The following is a 17313-nucleotide window of genomic DNA, read 5'->3' as shown; positions in this document are numbered from 1 at the left end:
CCAATTAAATGCATAAACCACCATCAACAAAAATGAGACTTCAAATAAAATTTGCGTTAGCCTTGAATGCAATCGATGCATCATGTAGAAGTGCAATGCTTAAAACGCAGTGTAGCTCCAAAAATAAATCACCGTGAACAACTTGAAGGCAATAAATAAATAAGACAATGTATCGAATGTTATTAGCTTGCAACGTATGAGCTCAAAGTGAAATTATAAAAGGCACATTGTAATCATCTAGAAGAAGCATATCATGGAAACAACACAAAAGAAAATTGCATCAACAGTAAAATAATGTGGATTAAAAAAACTACTTCAACCTGAATGCTTTACAATATATATAATATAAGAAACAAGTTTCGGTTCATGCGTGAAGAAAGGAAATGGAAATCTGTGTGTGCATCTCTAGCTCCAAATCATCGTTTTCTCCTCTCTGCTAGACTTAACACTGCAATTAAATCAATGCTTTTTCTACAAGAAAGAAAATCATTGTGTGATACTCTTAATTAAAAACGAAATCAGCGCCTCCCATGTGCCATCTCCTGCTTGAAGCTCTACATTCAACTGTAACCCTTCATCTCTTAATGTCTGTGTGCTCCTCTATGTCACAGCCCTTTCATCCATTTTTAAATGAAAAGTGTCCCACACATGTGGGTGGCGGCTAACCCCCTTATTCCATCCAACACCCCTTTTCGAAACCTGTTGGACCTCCAAAATTAAATTGTCATGCGTTGTGTGCTTCCTTCTCAAAATGAAATCAGCCTCGCAGTGTGTCCAGGCCGTCAACATCCGTGTGTGAAGACAACCGGGAGCGTGAAGTCCGCATGGAGCATCACCACTTTCTTTTTTGGACCAGGTCGTGCACCACTTTAATTAAATTCAGCCATTTGCTTTTTGAAACTCCTTATTGAATGCCAAATGTAATACGTCTCTCTATGCTTTTCTGGACGTTGCCAATTATCTCGAATAGAGAAGCCAAAAATTATTTTCATTTGTGGGCTGTAGCACCCCACTGTTGGACGTGACCTGTGAGCTTCTTCAAATGGAATGTGGTAAAAGATGTGCTTCTACAATCAGCATTTTCATTCCTTCGCTAGATGCTACATGATGTGTAGGCCATGTTGGATGTGTAGCCCTTTAGTTTGTTGGGTCGTGGCACCATTTCTTAATTGTAGTGCTTTCTGCAAATGCGTGTGGCGCTGCTGCCATTTCATTTATTCTCCAATGCCTTGTTGGACATCCGAACTTGATTCGCATGGCCTCTTTATTCTAGCCATCTCCATGTGCACCCCCAAAAATGAAATTCGCACATCCTCTCTCATTTTAGCTTGAAATATGATTGATATGACATTTCTCTTTAAGTCCCAAAACATTATCCAACAATTTCCCTACAATTAATAATGCAAATAATTAGTCTCAGATAATTCAAATTACTTAAAATAAGAATTTCCAGTCAAATTAAGCACAATTGGCAAAAATGGGGAAAAACTGGACATTCAAGCACAATTCTCTAATTAAATCTAGCACAATAAGCTAAGTGAAATCAAGAAAAGATTGACTCATCAAAATAGACCACACTTAGTCTTTTGCACTCCTGGGCAAAATCAAGACGCAGATCAAGGAATAGTTTTGAGGACATTAGGGGTACGACACAAACTCAGCACATAAAAAATAAAGACTCACAAGGAAACCAACAGAATTACATAGTCCTCAAGGAAATCAGATACTCATGAAATCATCCAAGCACTTCCAAGCATGGAAAAATAATCAATTAGCTCAAGAGGTGAATGAAAAGCAACAGAACCTCACAGATGCACTATCAGTGTTTCTCTCAAGTGTCTAGGGTAAAGAATTTCAACTCAATGCACTCAAGAAAGCAAACAACAATAGACTTGGCAAGTCTCTAATATCAACACTCAAAACATATGCATGTTCAAATCAAAAGGTCTTTTATGGATGAAATGGGGCTAAGGATAAGGGAGGATATAATATGGATGAGAAGCTATAAACCACAAGAAATGGAGGACCAATGGGGAACAAGTGAAAACACAATCAAATCACACCCAAAACCTCTAATTCAATGCTCTTCATGACTTAATTATTCAAAAAATTTTATTTTTCTCATTTTTTCTCTCTATATTTTTTTTGCTTTCCTCATCTTGTCTCTTTTCTTTTCTCTCTTTTTTGAACACAATTGTAAGAGACAAGATGCACACATATAAACAAAACAACTAAGAAGAGGAACCAACTAGCCAATTCATCATAATCCCCAAGGAGACCACACTTGTTCCCAAAACACTTCCAAAGCTCCAAAATTCCCTATGGTTAAGGTGATCATGGCTTTGCACTTAGGGCTAGTGTATGAGATTCAAAACAAAGAAAAAGGGAAAGCATAGGCTCAAAAGGGCTATCAAAGGATCAAAACAAGGTAAGCTTATTTGGCTAGAGAGGCTCAAGAACAAAATTGTCTTTATCACTTCCAAACATGCATATCAATCAAGAATTATCATCAATAGTCAAGCCAAGGCATATGTACAAACAATCAAGAGACATATCACACAAAAGAAAGAATATCAAGTGGCTCAAATTCTCACACAAGGTATTTTTGTCGCAATCAATCACCCTCTCAAACATCATGATACTTTTCCAATTAGAGAAAAGCAAGGATTTCAAACCAATCAGAGTATTAATGAAGTGAAGTGAAGGACACATCTACAACCTAAACAAAGTCCAAAAATCAAGAGAACATGCAAAATTGTACACAAGACACAACAAAAACAACCTCAAAAAGAAAAAATTTAACAAAGCAAACAAAAGCTAACAAAGAAAAATCATAATCTCCCCCAATAGACCACACTTAAACTACACAGTGTCCTCAATGTGTCATAAGCATAAGATCAGAAATTAGAACAGTAAACAAATCATGGACAAGTGCAATAAAAGTAGGGAAAGGGAGAGAAGGGAAGAGAAAACTCCCTTGGTCATGGTGGCAGTTGCCAATTTTTGACTAGCAGGGAGATGTTTTCCACCACAGGATTCAGCAAAGAAGCTTTAAGGAGGAACTGCTTCATCAATACTGCTCTATCATCCAAAGCAAGATGTTTCTTCTTTCTTCTCCAAGCAAATTGTTGCATCAGTAGCTCTCCTTCCACTAGCAGTTGTTGAGTATGTGACACTGGAATAGAGACCTCTCCGAGCTTTTCTGCACTTCCTTCCTCCCAAAGAGTTGCCTTAATGTTTTCAGCATTCCTTGATTTCTTTAATTCTGCACAAAGATCAAGTTCACAGTTAGGAGCATCTGTCTGGACTTTGGAATCTGATTGCATCACAAAATTTATCTCAGTACAAATGGAGCAAGAACCAGATTCACAATCACATTCAAAATTCTCATAAAAATGTGTTAAATCAAAGTTCAGTCCTAACTCTACAAAGTTATCAGATTGCACAGTTTCTACCTAAAAATCAATATTGACATATGCATCATCAGCAAAATCAAAGGTCAGTTTAAGGCTATTATCATTCAAAATTTCATCAAGGAAATCATGTACATTGAAAACAACATTTGTACCAATGGGTTCAATGGCTGATACTGAATCAAAAATTCTAGAATGGTCAATCAAATTTGTATCAATTTCAGTCATAAACCCTATAGAATCAGTGTGCAGCAAATCAGGTAAAGTAATTGGAATCTCAAGTTCAGAATAAACCTATTTTTACTCATTGAAAATTATCTTACCAATCTCCAAGTCATCAGCTGCATCCTCAAGGCTGTCATGTAAATCAAGACCAGTGTAGGGATAGTGAACATTAGGTATGTCAATGTGCTCTATAGGGAATAATGAATCCAAAACATGAGTGTGCACAAGCATATCAATATCAGAATCCAGAACAAGCTTTATGGGTTCAAGTTTTACCAATTCAAAAGCATTAAAATTTACTTGAACCTTAGATACATGAATAGGGATTTCAAGTTTAGAGTAAACCTGCTCAGGTTCTTCCTTTGCTACCTCAAATGGTTTTTCACCAGCCAGCTTGCAGAGTAGCTTCTTTGCTTGTGTTGGAGTCTATCCAACAAAGATCCACCAACAGCTGCATCCATAAATATCCTTTCATTGCCCAGGAGCCATTTATAGAAGTAAATCAAGAGCAAATACTCTGAAATTTGGTGGTTTGGATAGGCTGTGCAGAGCCTGTTAAACCTCTTCCAATAATCTGCCAGGCTTTCTTCTTGAAACTACTCAATGGTAGTGATCTCCCTCCTAATGCTGACTACCTTTGCTGTTGGAAAGAACTTGTTGAGGAATCTCTGCTGCGTTTCTTGCCAGCTATCAAAAGGATATTGTCGGTATAGGAACCAGTCTTTTGTTGCACTTTGAAGGGACATTGGAAACACTCTCATCAGCACTGCCTCCTCTGAAACACCAATAGGCCTCATGGATGAGCACACCCAACTAAACTCCTTGAGGTGCCTGTGTGGATCCTCATGTGCCAGCCCATGGAACTTGGGAAACCTCTTGATCAGCTTATAGATCCAGTCTTGAGAATTTGTCATCTCCTCTATTTTAGTGCAAAACCTTTCTTAGACCTGGACTTCCACTTCAAGCAAGGATTATGCCAAACTTACAAAAGCACAATATGGAGTAGAACACTATTTATATATGCTACAAGATTATATACAGTAAACTAAACACACACAAAAATTTGCAAAAAGAAATATACCTAACAAGACATGTAAGAAGAAGGGGAGAAAGGAAGAATAAAAAGACAATATGCAACTATAGTTATCTAAATGAAACACACAATACAAAAGAATACAGAACAACACACTCACACCACAAGACAAAACACAACACACACTAACATAATTAAAGACCTAGGACGGAAACGTTAATCCCCGACAGCGGCGCCAAAATTTTGATGCGGGTCGCACCCCATACAAATTTGATGTTCAAATAAGAATGTAGTATAGACTAGGAAGTGACTCCTAGGTCGTCTCTCAAGGACCAAATGTGGTTCAGTCAATAGGTCAAACACACATTGAGGGGGTTTTGAAAGTGTTTTTGCAAGGATAATTAAACTAAATTAAAACTGGAAATTAAACACAACCGAACATAATTGAAAGCATTAAAGTAAATAAAAACATTAAACCGAACAATCCTAAACCAAACCAGCAAGCTAATTAAATTGGGCTTGAAAAATGGATGAGCTAATAAAATGAAATAAAACCGAACAAACCGGTGACTTAAAACACCTCCTGAAGTTGATGAAAGAGCTAGCCTATGAGAGGGAATGATCTACGTCAGCCTTGGCAGCACTAGATGCATAAACCCATTAAATGCATAAACCGCAATTAGCGAAAACGAGACTTCAAATAAAATTTGTGTCAGCCTTGACTGCAATAGATGCATCATGTAGAAGTGCAATGCTTAAAACGCCGTGCAGCTCCAAAAATAAATCACCGTGAACAACTTGAAGACAATAAATAAATAACACAATGTATCAAATGCTATTAGCTTGCAACGTATGAGCCCAAAGTGAAATTATAGAAGGCACATTGTAATCATCTAGAAGAAGCATATCACGGAAACAACACAAAAGAAAATTTCATGAACAATAAAATAATGTGGATTAATAAAAGTACTTCAACCTGAATGCTTGGTATATATATATATATATATATATATATATATATAATATATATATAATATAGAAACAAGTTTTGGTTCACGCGTGAAGAAAGGAAATGAAAATCTGTGTGTACATCTCCAGCTCTAAATCCTCTTTGCTAGACTTAACACTGCAATTAAATGAATGCTTTTTCTACAAGAAAGAAAATCATTGTGTGCTACTCTTAATTAAAAACGAAATCAGCGCCTCCCATGTGCCATCTCCTGCTTGGAGCTCTACATTAAGTCGTAGCCCTTCATCTCTTAATGTCTCTGTGCTCCTCTATGTTACAACCCTTTCATCCATTTTTAAATGAAAAGTGTCCCACACATGTGGGTGGCGCCTGGCCCCCTTATTCCATCCAGCACCCCTTTTCCAAACCTCCTAGACCTCCAAAATTAAATTGTCATGGGTCGTGTGCTTCCTTCTCAAAATGAAATCAACCTCTCAGCGTGTCCAGGCTCTTCAGCGTGCATGTGTAAAGACAGCTGAGAGCGTGAAGTCCACATGGAATGTCACCACTTGCCTTGCTGGACCAGGTCGTGCACCACTTCAATTGAATTCAGCCAATTGCTTTTTGAAACTCCTTATTGAATGGCAAATGTAATACGTCTCTCTGTGCTTTTCTGGATGTTGCCAATTATCTCCAATAAAGAAACCAAAAATCCTTGTCATTTGTGGGTCGTAGCACCCCACTGCTGGACGTGACCCGTGAGCTTCTTCAAATGGAATGTGGTAAAAGATGTGCTTTTGCAATCAGCGTTTTCATTCCTTCGTTGGATGCTACATGATGTGCAGCCCATGTTGGACGTGCATTTTTTATTGGTAAAAAATGGGTCGTGGCACCATTTGTTAATAGTAATGCTTTCTCCAAATGTGTGTGGCATTGCTGCCATTTCTTTTATTCTCCAATGCCTGGCTGAATATCCGAACTTGATTGCCCATGGCCTCTTTATTCCAGCCTTCTCCATGTTCACCCCTAAAAATGAAATATGCACGTCCTCTCTCATTTTAGCCTTAAATATAATTGATATGGTATTTCTCTTTAAGTCCCAAAATATTATCCAACAATTTCCCTACAATTAATAATGCAAATAATTAGTCTCGGATAATTCAAATTACTTAAAATGAGAATTTCTAGTCAAATTAAGCACAATTAGAAAAAATGGGGAATACAAGAAATTCAAGCACAATTCCCTAATTAAATTTAGCACAATAAGCTATGTGAAATCAAGAAAATATTTACTCATCACATGCCATTGATCTTCACAGTATTGCATATCTTATTGAATGTGGTCAGATGCTCATATGAATTTTCATGTGATAATCCATTGAATTGGTTACTCTTCACGAATTGAATCAAAGCCGGGTTAATCCCCATATTTGTAGCATTAACCCTCGGCCTTGTAATGCTTTTAAAATGATCAGGGTCAATGACAGTTGCATAATCTGCCAGGGTACGTCTACCATTATGCTCTTCAGCCATATTTTTTGTTTCCTGGTCAGATCTTTGAGGTGAACGTTGTAAAAGAGTCTCAGGAAAAGGGAAAAGTTCTATGGACGTCCTGTTCCAACTTTTTCGTCTACTATTGTCCAGACCTGCAAGAAGAGGTTCATAAACTTTTGTGGTTCTAGTCCGAATTGTACCCTGCATACACTAGAGAACAAAACACTAGAGCACCCAATTAGCACCAAAAGAATAAAAGATAAAATTAAAGATAAAACAAAAATTAAAAACAAAAAAGATAAAATTAAAGATAAAAAGATAAAATTAAAGATAAAGTATAATCAGGTAAGAATCACACAAAAGTATAGTTTAAACAAAAGTATAGTTTAAACCACGAGTCCCTGACAATAGCGCTAAAACCTTGTTAAGACCTCGGCAAGTGTACTGAATCATATCAAGTAATAATAATTTGTAAGACCAAGTATCGTTTCCCAAGAGACTCACGATACAAAACAGTCATGTACTTAACTAATTAAGACTTTGAAGAACAATTTAGGGTTTTGAATGCAAAAACAAGAAAGTAAATATGAATGCACTTCTGATCAATTGAAGAAAAACACAAAGATGAATGGATGATATTGAAATTATGAGATGAATATGTTGTTGGGGTTTAGATTTCACCTAGTTTACTCTCATGCATATATGAATTTATCTTCTTCATTAATGTTCATATCACTTTCTAAATTACTTAAAACCCGATGTCTCGGCGAAGAAAGCCTATCCTTAATTACTATATCACAATGTCTTGTATCCCTAATAATTAATTTTGCATTACAATTAGAAGCTTAAAATACCCAAGCGTTCTATCCCTATGTCTAGGCAATAGTTTCCTTGGGAGAAATTCCTCAGATCTAGGTTTCCCCGTTGATAACAATTGAAAAACTGTTATTTTCATGCTTAAAATTTATACTAAAAGCAACCTTTATTAGAAACTAGCTTAGAATCATGCTTTTGTTCATATTTTTAGAAATAAGAGAGTTGGACAGGTTTATGCTTAATTTCAGTGTTTTATGCAGGTTTTAAGATGAATTTGGTGAAAGAAGTGAAGAAGGATAGAGATGGCATCAGAAAAAAACTCTAAAAGTGCAAAAGAACAGAAGCCGCAAGTACCGCTCAGCGTCAATTTACCGCTGAGCGGCACTCAAGAACACCCGTTGGATCCGCTGAGGGGAAGACTCAAGACACGAACTTATCGCTGAGCGGTAGTTTGTTGCTGAGCAGCACTATTTTTTGGCTTAGACCCACTTTTCTGTAATATTTCGAATAGTATATAAGCTTTAGGACTTCCTAGGGTTTGTATCTTTGGTAGAGTACGAAGCAAACACTCACTTTTCCACCCCTTGGAGGAAGATCTTGGATGCTAAGGCTACCTACTCAACTTTCTAGGGTTCTATCTTTCACTCCTTCGTTGTATTTCATCTAGTTTCACCATGAATATGGTGAACTAAACTTTGTATTGTTGTTGGGGAATCAATGTAATCTTTTGAAGCTCTCATATATGTAATTTTGTGTTTAAACACCATATTTATGATACATGCGTTCTTTCATCATTAGTTAGGGCTTTTCTTCTTTGCTCAAAGCATGCATTGTTTAACTCATTCGATTTCATGATTATTGATTTTGTCGATATGGGAACATACGGGGAAATCTAGATCCGGGGAAATTCTCCCAATAGCATATTGCCTAGATTAGGGATATGAGGGTTGGTTGCCTTTAAGCTTATGTACTTCAGAATTAATTATTAGGGATGCTAGGAATTGTATGAACTTGTAATTAAGTATAGGCTTTCTTTGCAAGGTGATTTAGAGAGTGGCATTAATATTTATGAAAAGAATGATGAATTCCTAAAATATATGAGAGTGGATAAGATGAAATTGATTACCCCAACAACATACTCATCCATCTAATTCATTCAAAGTGTTTGTGTTCCTCTTTTCCATTGATCAAAACTCATGCATACATGTTTACTTATTGTCTTTTGCATTTGAAACCTCAAGAATTTGTTCACAAGTCTTAAATAATCAAGAAATCATATAACTAACTAGGCTGTGAGTCCTTTGGGAGAACGATACTTGGTCTTACCGAGTTTATTACTTGATACGATTTGGTCATACTTACCGAGGGTTAAACAAGTTTTTGACGCCGTTTTTCGGTGTTCATAAACTTGTCATCAAGTTTTTGAGAGTGGCATTAACATTTTTTAAAAGAATGATGAATTCCTAAAATATATGAGAGTGGATAAGATGAAATTGATTACCCCAACAACATACTCATCCATCTAATTCGTTCAAAGTGTTTGTGTTCCTCTTTTCCATTGATCAAAACTCATGCATACATGTTACTTATTGTCTTTTGCATTTGAAACCTCAAGAATTTGTTCACAAGTCTTAAATAATCAAGAAATCATTTAACTAACTAGGCCATGAGTCCTTTGGGAGAATGATACCTGGTCTTACCGAGTTTATTATTTGATACGATTCGGTCACACTTGCCGAGGGTTAAACAAAGTTTTTGACGCCGTTTTTTGGTGTTCATAAATTTGTCATCACCCGTATGTGTCCATATCACGAAAACCAGCAATCATGTGATGAATGAGTTAAACATAACAAGCATAGAGCAAAGAACAATAACCCTAAAAATTAATGAAAGAAGAAAATATTAATTAAAACCAATTCAAATACAAGAGAGTTCACAAGGTTACATCATCCCCCAACAACAAATTCAATGTAGTTCCCCCTTGTCATGGAGAAACTAGATGAACAATGCAATGAAAATGAGGATAAACCCTAAAAACCGAAGAGGAGAGCTTCCGCATCCACTTATGCCTCTAGAGAGTTGGCAAAATCTGAATTTGTGTCGTATTTGTGAAAAGATACTCCCTCTACGATGTCCAAGTCCTTACATATAGTTGAATTGGATCATGAGCCAACGTTGACACCGCTCAGCGACCCTACTTAGGGCGCCCAAGCGAGCTTGCCAGAGGAGTGGCGCTCAGCGCCCCAGGAAGGGCGCCCAACCGTGATTGCGACCTTCTACAACCTTCTCTTTTGGTGCTCTTTCTGTCCTTTCTGAGTTCTAATTTCTTGACAATTTAACTCATCTTCCAATTCATCCCAGTTTCCTAAAAATTCAAGGGAATTTAGTGATAAAATCTTCAAGTATAACCTCAACTCTCTTATTCACCAAAATAAGCTAAAACCAAGAGAACAAGCAAGTTCTTAAGTCAAAAAGGGTTCTTTAATTATCAAAATTTAATGCAAAATAATGGTGAAATCAACAGTTATCAACGGATTACAAATTGGGAAACTATTGAAAGAATCTTTCTTGAGAAGTATTTTCCTGCATCTAGATTATCAGCTATTGATAACGGTTGAAAATACAATCATCTGTGATATAATTTTGATACTAAACACACCTTTTTTGACTTAGAAACTTGCTTGAACTCATATATTTTCTTTAGTTTTGAAAATAGGTGAGTAGAGGTTATACTTTATGATTTTATCACTAAATTTCCTTTATTTTATAGCTAATAATGTGCCTGGAAGAATCTCTAACAATGTATAGAGCTAAATCAGCCATAAAGCAGGCAAAACAGCAAAAAAGGTGAGTTTTGGAATGCTATCGCTGGGGCTGAGCGCCAAAAAGGGGGGATGAGCGTTAGTTTCATGTATCGCACAAAGCTTGAGCTCCCTTTTAGGGGCGCTGAGCGCCAGTTTTCTCGCAAGCTCACCTGGGCGCTCTAAGTACTGAGTGATAACGGTTGATTTCATCGTTATTTGAGAGTAAATTTTGATAATAAAATAACCCTTTTTTGACTTAGAAACTTGCTTGTTCTCTTGGGCATCCTAAGTGGGGCGCTGAGCGATGTCAATGTTGGCCCATGATCCAATTCAGCCCTATTTAAGGATTTGCTCGACCTAGAGAGAGCATCTTTTGACAGAATTGACACAAACTCCTATTTCTTCAGTTTTTAGGATTTATATTTCATTCTCATTCCATTGTTCATCTAGTTCCTCCTTGACAAGGGGGAACTAAATTTAATTTGTTGATGTAACCTTGTGAACTCTCATGTATTTGAATTTGTTTTAATTATATATGCTTCTTTCATCAATTGTTAGGGATTTTCTCCTTTGCTCTATGCTTGTTATGTTTTGGTCTCTCATGGCATGATATTATGGTTTTCTTTGTTATTGGGAAATACCTAGAAACCACGACCTAGAGAATTTCTCCCAAAAGTCGTATTGCTCAGGGATGGGGGTATGAGTTTTGGTCATCTTAATCTTCTAATCATAATGCATAATTAATTATTAGGGATGCAAGGGATTGTGGTCTAGTAATTAAGGATAGGCTTTCTTCGCCAAGGGATCGGGTTTTAAGTAATTTAGAAAGTGATGTTAACAATTGCATGAAGAAGATGAATTCTTAAATACATAAGAGTAAAATATGTGAGATCTAAACCCCAACAACATTCTCATCTAATAAATTCAATATCATTCATTCACCTTTGTATTTTTCCTCAATAGATCAAAAGTGCATTCATATTTATTTTCTTGTTTTTGCATTCAAAATCCTCTATTGTTTTTCAAAAAGTCTTAATTACTTGAGTAATCACATGATTGTTTAGTATCGTGAGTCTCTTGGGAAACGATACTTGGTCTTATCATTTATTATTATTTGATACGATTCGGTACACTTGCCGATATCTTAACAAGTTTTTGGCGTTGTTGTCGGGGACTCGTGGTTGAAACTATACTTTTGTGTGATTCTTAACCGATTAGACTTTATCTTCAATTTTATCTTTTTATCTTTTATTTTTATCTTTTTATCCTTTTATCTTTTTTATCTTTAATTTTATCTTTTCTATTTGTTAGTGTTAATTTGGTGCTCTAGTGTTTTTGTTCTCTAGTGTATGTAGGGTACAATTCGGATTAGAAGCACAAAAGTCTATGAACCTCTTCTTGCAGGACATCTAGATCTTTTATAGCCTTCACCTCAAAGATCTGACTAGGAAACAGAAAATATGGTTGAAGAGCAAAATGCTAGACGTACCCTGGCAGATTATGCAACAGTCATTAGCCTTCATCTTTTTAATAGCATTGCAAGGCTGAGGGTTAATGCTGCAAATATGGATATGAAGCCTGCTTTGATTCAATTAGTTGAGAGAAACCAATTCAATGGATTATCACATGAAAATCCATATGAGCATCTGACCACATTCAATGAGATATGCAATATTGTTAAGATCAATGGTGTGCCAGATGAACCTATTAGATTGAGCTTGTTTCCTTTATCTTCGAGAGGCAATGCTAAGATGTGGTTGAACTCTTTTCCAGAGAATAGTTTTACTGAGTGAGAAGATGTGGTTGCAAAGTTTCAAAACAAATACTTCCCACAGTCAAAGGTGAACAAAGGTAAGCAGGAAATTTCTTCTTTTAGGCAGGGCATGGATAAAACATTAGGTCAAGCATGGGACCGATTTAAAGGCTTGTTGAGAAAGACGCCCACTCATGGTTTTGATGAATTCACAGTAGTCATTATATTCCTTGGAGGTCTAAGCGCACAAACTAAATTGATGTTAGATGCCTCAACTAGAGGTAATATCAAGTGCAAGACTCTAGAGGAAGCTTATGATTTGATTGAAAATATGGCTACAAATGATAATGAGATGCATAGTGAAAGAACTCAACTTCAACAAAAAGGAGTTCTACAACTACAATCTCAAGATGCTCTACTGGCACAGAATAAGATTATGACTCAACAATTAGAGACTCTAATGAAGAAAATCTCTCAATTGCCAAAGGAATTGCATAATGTTTCTCAAGCTCAAGATCAACTTTGTTAGTTGTGTGGTGGAGATCATATCAATGGACAATGCGTCATGCAAGCTAGTATCCAAGAAAAAGTCAATTTTATGGGTAATCAAGGCCGCCAAGGTAACTACAACCAGGGTGGAAACCTCACTCAAGCATAGGGCAAGGGCAAGTTGGACAATTCAATAGACCACCACAGCAGCAATGGCAGCCACAACCCTCCTTATTTGATTGGACTACAAAGCTAGAGGAGACACTCCAACAGTTCATGCAAGTATCAATCTCTAATCACAAAAGCACTGAAGTTGCCATTAGAAATTTAGAGATACAGGTTGGTCAATTAGCTAAGAAGTTGGAGGAGATGCCTAACAAGAGTTTTGGGGCTAATACTGAAGTTAACCCTGAGGAGGAGTGCAATACCATTATGACTAGAAGTGGCATTGATGTTAGATGAGAGAAAAGTTGAGATAAAAGAAAAAGCTGAGTTGAGTGAAAAAGAAGAGATGAATAAAGAGAGAAAAGAAGAAGATGAGAGAAAAGAAGTTGAGAAAGATGAGAGGAAAAGGAAAGGAGAAGAGGATGAGAGAAAAAAAGAGAAAATAATTGAGAAGCCCCGTCCTTATCCAAAAAGTTTTCAAAGACTGAAAAAGAGAAACAATTTTGGCGTCTCATGGAGATCTTCAGGCAATTGGAGATTACTATGCCCTTGACTAAAGCACTGCAGCAAATTCCTGCTTATGCGAAGCACATGAAGCAACTCCTCAATAAGAAGAAGAAATATCTAGATGAGGAAACAATTGAAGTGTAGGGCAATTGTAGTGCTATTATGCAGAAGACTCTCCCTCCAAAATTTAAAGATCCGGGGAGTTTCACCATTCCTTGTACCATTGGAAACCATGATATAAGGAAGACTCTTATTGATTTAGGGGCTAGCATCAACCTAATGCCCCTATCTATGCTTAAAAAGATTGGTGGTCTTGAAGTCAAGCCTACAAGAATGATGCTTCAGTTGGCAGATAGGTCCATCAAATACCCTTATGGTGTGGTAGAAGACGTGGTGGTGAAGATTGATAAACTCCAGTTCCTGGTGGACTTTGTAGTGATGGAGATGGAGGAAAATGCAGAGGTATCACTCATCCTTGGATGACCATTCATGAAGACAACTAAGGTTGTCATTCATGTAGATGATGGAGTCTTAACATTGAAGGACCAAGAAAGAGAGGTAACTTTCAAGAAAGCAGACTAGTCTTAAAACAATAGATGAAGTTTTATCAGTGACTAGTCTACTTGATAAAGTTTCTATGTTGGTCAAAAAGGGCCTTAGTTGTTTCTCTATAAAAGTGGAAGGAAAGGACGAAGAGACGGAAGAAAGACTGGTTCACCAACACCCTGATGTGAAAAGTGATGAACCAAAACCTAGCACACTAGTGAAATTCAAGAACAAGTTATGAGTTATCAAGGATATTAAAGCAAAGGATGTTTTTGAGATTGAGGCCCCTTACTCTAGGAGAGTCAAGTTGGTGACAAGAAAATTGTTGAGTTTTTGTTGGTGTCATGAAGGAAGGAGGAACGCCAACATTCAAGATCTAGATTGAGTTTAATGGTGTCAAGCTCATGACGTTAAACAAGCGCTTATTGGGAGGCAACCCAATTTCTGACGTTTTCTTTCTAATTGATTATTTATGTGGTTTGGATTTGATTTTGCTTTGTAGTAATGACAGAATTTACTGATGGATGCTATTAGATTAAAGCATCTACTAATGGATGCTATGATGATGAAGATTCAGATGAGAGCATGTATTGATGGATGCTATGTGATTAAGCATCTACTGATGGATGCTACTGACGACATCTACTGATGGATGCCGATGTAGATGAGAAAGATCAACATCTACTGATGGATGCTGATGAGATGAAAATATCTACTGATGGATGCTGTTGGATTAGAATTTTTATGTTTATACTTATTTTGTTTTTATTTTAGCTTGCTTATGTACTTGGTTTAATGAATTGTGCTGCAATGGTTTGGTATGATAAATTGTTGTTTGTGATGAGTAATATTCTTATGTTTGCTCTATTGTTTTATGATGCATGTTGGGTTAATGATTGGTGAGGCTTTTAAGCATAGATGGTGGTTGCTCAAAGTTTTTGTTAAAAACAGATGCATGATTTCAGTTGTGATTAATGTGTTGGGCAAGATGTTATTAAATTGTGGAACTTGATTTAGCCTGTGAGAGATTGGGCTCCAGAATTTTTGATTGATTAAATGTTGTTGCTTTGGAAGAATGATTGATTTTGCCTAATTTTATATGATTGAACCACTTGTTTGCTTGTTACACATGATCAAGGCCTTGTTTTCTTAGAGCCAATGCTAGTAGGTGAACCCAACAAAGAACGATGTTTCTCTTTAACCTTTAAACCTTGAGCCTAAAGTTGAAAGTTGAAAAACCCTTTTTGAAATCATTACCTTGAGTTAAGTAGAGTATGTTTATATGGTAATGGAGAATGGTTTAAGTTTGGGGTTGTGAGAAACCGAAAAGAACTTTGTGAAATTCATTAAAGAGCATTGAGCAAAAGCAAAAAGAAAAAGAAAAAGAAAAGAAAAGAAAAGAAAGAAAAGAAAAGTTTAAGCTCAATGAAAGGAAAGTTGGGAATGAGTTTAATATTGGTTTCTCACATAAAAGAAGAAAGAGAGATTATTATTAATGTGAATAAATGAATTATGCACTCTCTTAACTCAAGGATTTTGTTGTCTAGAAAAACCAATTTTCTTCTTAGCCCAACCATGTTACAAACCTTGAAAAGTCCTTGTGATGATAACTTGCTTGTGAGTGTGTTTAATATGTGGTTAAAATGAAAGGCAAAGTTGATTCATGTGACATTGTGACGACCACCTCACTATACACCTTTGAGTTTGAGTGAAACACTTTTTGAGTGCTTGAGTGAAACACTTTTGAGTGCTTGAATGAAACACTGTCTTTGGTGAGGAATTGTTCCATGACTTTATGATAACATTCTTGCTTGGTTGTTGATTATTCATGTGGTTTGCATCTGTTTTGTATGTATTGATTATGTGAGCACCATAGTTGAAGCTTGATTGGCTAAAGCATCATTAGATCTTGACTAATTTTTCTATGATGAGCAGCATGAGTGATTTACTTGTCCTAGAGGAAAATGCTTTTTGGTGTGCTAGACCATTGCAGTATGATTATTTTTTTTAAGCCAAGTTACATTTTGCTTAAGGACAAGCAAAGTTTCAAGTTTAGGGGTGTGATAACGGTTAAAAATATTGTTATCTGTGATATAATTTTGATACTAAACGCACCATTTTCGACTTAGAAACTTGATTGAACTCATGTTTTTCTTTAGTTTTGAGAATAAGTGAGTAGAGATTATACTTTATGATTTTATCACTAAATTTCCTTTATTTTGTAGCTAATAATGTGCCTGGAAGAATCTCTAACAATGTATAGAGCTGAATCAGCCATAAAAGCAAGAAAAACAACAAAAAAAGTGAGTTTTGGAATGCTACCGCTGGGGCTGAGCGCCAGTTTCATGTATCGCACAAAACTTGAGCATCCTTGTAAGGGCGCTGAGCGCCAGTTTTCTCAAAAGCTCGCCTGGGTGCCCTAAGTAGGGGAGCTGGGCGGTGTCAACGTTGGCCCATGATCCAATTCAGCCCTATTTAAGGATTTGCTCGACCTAAAGGGAGTATCTTTTGACAAAATTGACACAAATTTAGATTTTCTCCAACTTTCTAGAGGCAGAAGTGGATGTGGAAGCTCTCCTCTTCAGTTTTTAGGGTTTATCTTTCATTCTCATTCGATTATTCATCTAGTTTCCTCATGACAAGGGGTAACTAAATTCAATTTGTTGTTGGGGGATCATGTAACCTTGTGAACTCTCATGTATTTGAATTGGTTTTAATTATATATGCTTCTTTCATCAATTGTTAGGGATTTTCTCCTTTGTTTTATGCTTGTTATGTTTTGATCGTTCATGGCATGATTTAATGGTCTTCTTTCTTATTGGAAAATACCTAGAAACCACGATCTGGAGAATTTCTCCCAAGAGCAATATTGCCTAAGGATGGGGATAGGAGGATTGGTCGTCTTAAGCTTATAATCGTAATGCAGAATTAATTATTGGGGATGCAAGGGATTGTGGTCTAGTAATTAAGGATACGCTTTCTTCGTCGAGGGATCGGGTTTTAAGTATTTTAGAAAGTGACCTTGACAATTGAATGAAGAAGACGAATTTGTATATGCATGAGAGTAAACTAGGTGAAATCTAAACCCCAACAACATACTCATCTCATAATTTCAATAT

General features: G+C 36.5%; 1 protein-coding gene and 1 pseudogene across 1 annotated transcript; one reads left to right on the top strand and one right to left on the bottom strand.

Moving 5' to 3' along the window:
• Positions 1-2981: 2981 nt before the first annotated feature.
• LOC148193339 (uncharacterized) lies at positions 2982-3869 on the bottom strand (annotated as a pseudogene).
• A 9941-nt stretch (positions 3870-13810) lies between these two features.
• On the top strand, positions 13811-14131 carry LOC148193338 (uncharacterized). The gene has a single exon (XM_088099402.1). It carries the CDS (start codon positions 13811-13813, stop codon positions 14129-14131), a length of 321 nt encoding a protein of 106 aa, XP_087955528.1.
• Positions 14132-17313: the final 3182 nt, after the last annotated feature.

The sequence above is a fragment of the Vigna umbellata genome, chromosome 9 (genome assembly GCF_029865625.1).
Source record: "Vigna umbellata cultivar VRB3 chromosome 9, Vumbellata_1.0, whole genome shotgun sequence".
Classification (NCBI taxonomy): domain Eukaryota; kingdom Viridiplantae; phylum Streptophyta; class Magnoliopsida; order Fabales; family Fabaceae; genus Vigna; species Vigna umbellata.
Note: the sequence above shows the minus strand (reverse complement) of the source record. Positions and strands in the feature narration are given on the sequence as shown.

Coding starts and splice junctions, on each gene's coding strand:
- LOC148193338 (XM_088099402.1), top strand. CDS start 13,811: ATGCAGAAGACTCTCCCTCCAAAATTTAAAGATCCGGGGAGTTTCACC.